Raw genomic sequence first — 5,822 nt, 5'->3', positions numbered from 1 at the left:
CATATATATATATATATATATATATAAAAGGCGGTGCTCCAGCATGGCCACAGTCAAAAGACTGAAACAAGTAAAAGAGTAAAAGAGTATATATATATATATATATATATATATATATACATGCATATAACAAGCATGTATATTGAGAGGGCATATTTATACACCTACATCTAGATACTTACGTATGCCTATGTGCACGTGTCTAAATACGTATATATATATATATATATACATATATATATATACAAATACGTGTGCGTATACTTAGATAGATAGATAGATAGATAGATAGATAGATAGATAGATAGATAGATAGATATAAACATGTCTGGATATTTACACACACACACACACACATACATACATACAATATCTCAAAATATCCATAAACAGCTGAAATGAAATATACCCCTGCAAATATTCAGCATACATCCTACTCCGTGTTTACTTTATCATTATGAAGAACACAAAATATTCGTAGGAAAGAATGTATATTTGTGATCACAGTGTTAAAACGCCAAACGTACATATAACAAATGTAATATGACATGCATAGATATGTCGAGAATATATTAGAAGGGTGTTGAAATCTGGAAAGAATAAGTACTGAAGACTAAAGAATTGTTGGTGCATCAAAGAAGATCCCTTCCTGTATTTGCTTTCTTCTTTAATAGTCTTTCATTCCAAGGATGTCTGTGCCCTATATTTGTTCCCTTATCTGTCAACTAAAAATAACCAAGAAAGAACGCTAATATTTCTAACTCTTCGGATGGCGAGCTGGCAGATGCATTTGCCCACGTTGGTCCCGGGTTCAGTCCCACTGTGTGGCACCTTGGGAAGATGTCTTCTACTATAGCCTCGGTCGGGTCGACAAAAGCCTTCGGGTAGACGGAAATTGTAAGAAGCCCGTCGTATATGTATATGTATAATATACATGCATATACGACGGGCGTGCGGTCCATGGAAGCAAGGGAAGCGATGCTTCCCTTAAAAATTATAGAAACAATATTGAAACTACATTGCTTATTTTTCATAAGATCGTTCTTTTAATGTTCTGTAAAATTAATATAAACTACATGACAGCATAGGCATCAGACTTTTTATTGCTGTAATTAGCATCAGACGACAAACAGAGGCAGACGACACAAAAAAATCTGTGCAAAGGAAGCAACACGAACTGTTGCATCCTTTTCGGTGCAATATTTTAACATTTTTTTCCGATAAAAATGACACAAAGACGATTTTTTTTCTAGTAAGAGCTGATAATGAATAGTTTTAGTTGCTAATAAATACTTATACGCTCAGAGTAAGTTTCTGTCAATTCGCAATACCTATGATATATATAATCTTACGTTATGTAACACTTACACAGGAAAAAGGAAGCAAGTTGACATCCTGCTTCCATCAGAAAAACGGTGACAGGATAACGCGCGTAGTTTTCTGCGTTTATTCGACTAATATTTTATACCTTTTCAATTTACAGAACACCCTTCTTTTTGCTCATTGTATGCTCCACAGATTAAATCTAGTTGTGTCTCAAGCGGTTGCAAATATTCTCGAATGCGATAAGTTTTTTTCACAGATAAGTTTTTCTTTTTTTTTTTTTTCGTAAGTCGACTAAACGCGTGAATCTATTAGATATTGAAATTAAAAAGCGTTTTCCAAGAGTGGCCCCAACTTCGTCGGTAGAAACAGTTTGTGAATATCATGAGCAACTTCCTGATATATTCCGAAGCATCATTGATAATTCAAGTAAATGAGACACGGAAAGCTACACCTATGCTCAGGCGTTGTATTCTAATTTACAAAATTGTGAATTCAACTTTTTGTTAAATGTGTTTGGAGATATTTTTATTTACACAAATGCAGCATTTGACATCCCCCAGAAAAAAAAAACATTTGACGTATTCTACTGTATTCGTAAAGTAAATGAAACTGAAAGTTTTGAATGAAAAAAAAATTTGTCTAATGACGATGGCATTTATCCTCAAATAAAGAAGAGAAAAGATGCATTTGAAACAGAAGAAGAAAGATACAGACCGCTGTTCTGCTGTTCTACAAAATTATAGATTTAATTTGCGAGCAAATTGAGATACGATTTCAAAATTTAAATGAATTACATTTTTCAGCGCTTCTCGATCCAATGAGACAAAATAACGACGTCCAGGAAACATCTCTAACTTGCCTTAAAAATTCTTATAGAAATCATTTCGAAAGCTAAAAGTTAAGAAGCGAACTTACTGCCTTGTACAAAGATGCTGAACTAAAAGGAAAATCCGTTCAAGTTTTACTTTACATTCTGTATAATATCGGATCAGATGAAGCTTTGTGAATTAATATTAACACTACCAGCAACAAGTGCTACAGTGGAGCGCTTCTTTTCAAACCTAAGGAGAATTCATAATTATACAAGAAATTCGCAGGGATAAGAAAGGTTGAGCAGTTTAGCTCTAATTGGCATAGAATTCGGCAGAATTTGAACTTAGAACATAAAGATGGACGAAGTGGTTAGAGTATTCGGTTTACGATCATAAGGCCGTGGGTTCAATTCTCGGCGACGCGTTGTGTCCTTGACCAAGGTACTTTATTTCATGCAGCCCCAGTCCACTCAACTGGCAAAAATAAGTAGCAGCAGTAATTCAAGGGGCCACCCTTATCACAGTCTGTATCCCGCTGAATATCCCCGAGAACTACGTTAAAGGTACGCGTATCTGTGTAGTGTTCAGCCACACGTACGTTCATTTCACGAGCAGGCTGTTCGATTCATCGGATCAACTGGAACCTTCTTCGTCGTAATCAACGGAGTGCCATTTCATGACTGAATTATAGAGAAAGAAATGAGTACTTCTTATGCATACTCGATAGCAAAAATAACAAAATCATACGATTAGGCGAAGAATTTCTGAACAGGCTCCATGAATGTACAGCTGTTCCAGGTAAGCCAACTATAGTTTAACTAACCTACTTAAATAGAAATTTGCAAGTGAAGTATTCATTATATCAGACGAAAGTTACGCATGAATACATATTCTGTAAGCTAAAGAATACCAATAATTTTGACAGGAATAGCAACCTTTCCTGGACCTACGATAAATGCATTCATCTCACCTAGAAAACTAGGATTACGCTATCTAGGAACAGGTGACAGAAACCAAATACCTGATCAACAAGGGAGATAAAGGTGGCACTATTAGACCTTCACGTTGTTGTAGAAAATGTCGATTGCGCAAAACGAATGTAAACGATGTGCGTGTACACACACACACACATATTTAATATTACACATGATACTATCTTATAGTAAATGATATTTATCTCTTACTGGATGGCGTAAATTTTTGCTGATCTCACTGATAATAGAACAGTAAATTATACACACACACACATATTTACAGAGAGAGAGGGAGAGAGAGAGAGAGAGAGAGAGAGAGAGAGAGAGAGAGAGAGAGAGAGATCTAAGCAACAATAATTCTTACTAATTTTGGCACAAGTCTAGCAATTTTAGCGAGAGAGGCATAGTAGATTACATCAACCCCAATACCTGGCTGGTTCTTTATTTTCATCGATGACAAAAGGATGAAAAGCAAAGTTAACCTTCACGGTATTTGAACTCAGAACTAAAAGAAAAGTCGCGACGCGTTTTGTTTGACGCGTTAACGATTCCGCCAATTTATCGCCTTAGGGATATGTAACAGCAATAACAGCTACTATGAACTATGGCCAACACAGAATTACAATTCGTTCATAGAAAGACAAGAAACCTACTGGTAATATATTTGAATTAATAAAGGTAGCGAGCTGGCAGAATCGTTAGCACGCCGGGCAAAATGGTAAGCATTTTGCTCGTCTTTACGTCTTGAGTTCAAATTCCGCCGAAGTCGACTTTGCCTTTCACCCTTACCACAATCGATAAAATAAGTACCAGTTGAACACTGAGGTCGATGTAAGTGACTTACCCCTTTCCACGAAATTGCTGGCCTTGTGCCATAATTTGAAATCAGTATTAGTCCTAACGAAGTCGGCAATCTGACAGAATCGTTAGCATGCCGAGCAAAATGCTTAGCGATATTTCGTTCGCTTTTACGTTTTGAGATCAAATTCCGCTGAGGCTGACTTTGCCTTTCGCCCTTTCGGGGTCGATAAAATAAGTACCAGTTGAACACTGGGGTCGATGTAACCGACTAGCTCAATTTCCCGAAATTGTGGCCTGATGTCAAAATTTTAAAGCAATATGAACAATGGCCAAGAAACACAAGTAGTCTCTCGTGTATATTTAAATTAACGATGGCTTCGTGCTTTCGTTGATATTCTAAGATGTTATTTACAATTTATAGAGAAATTTACAGAAATGACTGTTGTTGTGATTCCTCGTTCCAGTCTACCACTGCAGACTGGACCGAATTAAGAGCCATAGAGACCCTAAGCTCTTTAAAAAATTTGGTGCCCTCACTCTGCCATACATAAACCAAAAATTAATTCAATTTTTTAAAAATGAAACAAAACTAACAATAAGACGGGAAACAGCGTTTATTTTTGTGTACTTCTTCTTTATTCATATTTTTTAATTTTCTCCTGCTTTTTTTAAATAACAAAGGATTAATCAGATTCTTACTATGACACCATGAACCCTTCGAAATTATATTTCCGATCATATAGACCCCTTCGAATATTACTTTAGCAATTTTAAAGTGATTTCTCTTGTGTCGTAAACCATTTACCATTTCTGTGGTGCCCCCGCCTTTCCTTGATGCCCTAAGCACGTGGTGCTGGTGGTGGTGACGATGACGATGATGATGATGATAATGATGATGTAGTGTGATGTAGTGAGAAAAGGCAAACGACAGCCTACCTTCTAAGTATTGGATGCAGTCGGCACCACCAGAGTAGTTACCAGGATAGTTGGGACTGTAAAACTCCATCGTGTTTCGATTACCATGAGTGAAATTCCAACAGCTTGGTGATATAAAATCCGATGATAGTGGTGGAGGTTTGAAAACTACTGGCACCGAATCGGGATCATCTGAAAATATACAGGAATTAAGTGTCAAAGAGATGCAAGTAAGAGAGAAGAAATGTTGTTTGTTCCTTTACCATTTTGGCATCGACGTTTGTATTCACAATCCTGAATATAGATTAATAGATATAGATTAACACACATAGATTAAGAGATCAACAGATTTAAATTAACGAAACGGATGTAAAGCAACAAAGTTTCTTTCTATATTGCTTTTAAAATTTTGGCACATGGCCAGCAAGTTCGGAAGAGGAGAGAAATCAATTACAACAACCCCAGTGCTCAACTGGTACTTAATTTTTCGATCTAAATTAAGGATGAAAGGCACAGTCAACGTCGGGGGAATTTGAACTCAGAAAGTTAAAACGGATGAAATGCCGCTAAGCATTTTGCCAGTTCGCGGCCTTAAAAGTTTCTTTACAAATTGTCTTCAATTTTTGGCACAGGGTCTGCAATTTCGAGAGCGGGATGACGAGCAAGAGAAATGTAATATGTAAGTATATATATATGAAGCTCTGAGGAAGCTATGACGTGAGACACAAGCACTAGGCTAGGAGTGCATTGCATTTTATAGCAGAAAGAGCTGTAAGCTTATGAAGCTCCTTTGTCATCTATTTAATTTCCTATTACTCTCTGTACTCGGTGGAGGCGCAATAGCCCAGTGGTTAGGGCAGCGGACTCGCGGTCATAGGATCGCAGTTTCGATTCCCAGACCGGGCGTTGTGAGTGTTTATTGAGCAAAAACACCTAAATCTCCACAAGGCTCCGGCGGGGGATGGTGGCGAACCCTGCTGTACTCTTTCACCAC

General features: G+C 37.1%; 1 protein-coding gene across 1 annotated transcript in view; it reads right to left on the bottom strand.

The window, feature by feature from the left end:
* LOC106875456 (neuropilin and tolloid-like protein 2) overlaps positions 1–5,822 on the bottom strand; it is a gene marked incomplete in the record, with an annotated part of 222,824 nt that overhangs the window by 59,561 nt on the left and 157,441 nt on the right. The window contains 1 exon segment of the mRNA XM_014923608.2: positions 4,850–5,020. Within this exon segment, the coding sequence (XP_014779094.2) occupies positions 4,850–5,020 (171 nt within the window).

This window comes from Octopus bimaculoides, chromosome 20 (genome assembly GCF_001194135.2).
Source record: "Octopus bimaculoides isolate UCB-OBI-ISO-001 chromosome 20, ASM119413v2, whole genome shotgun sequence".
Taxonomy (NCBI): domain Eukaryota; kingdom Metazoa; phylum Mollusca; class Cephalopoda; order Octopoda; family Octopodidae; genus Octopus; species Octopus bimaculoides.
Note: the sequence above shows the minus strand (reverse complement) of the source record. Positions and strands in the feature narration are given on the sequence as shown.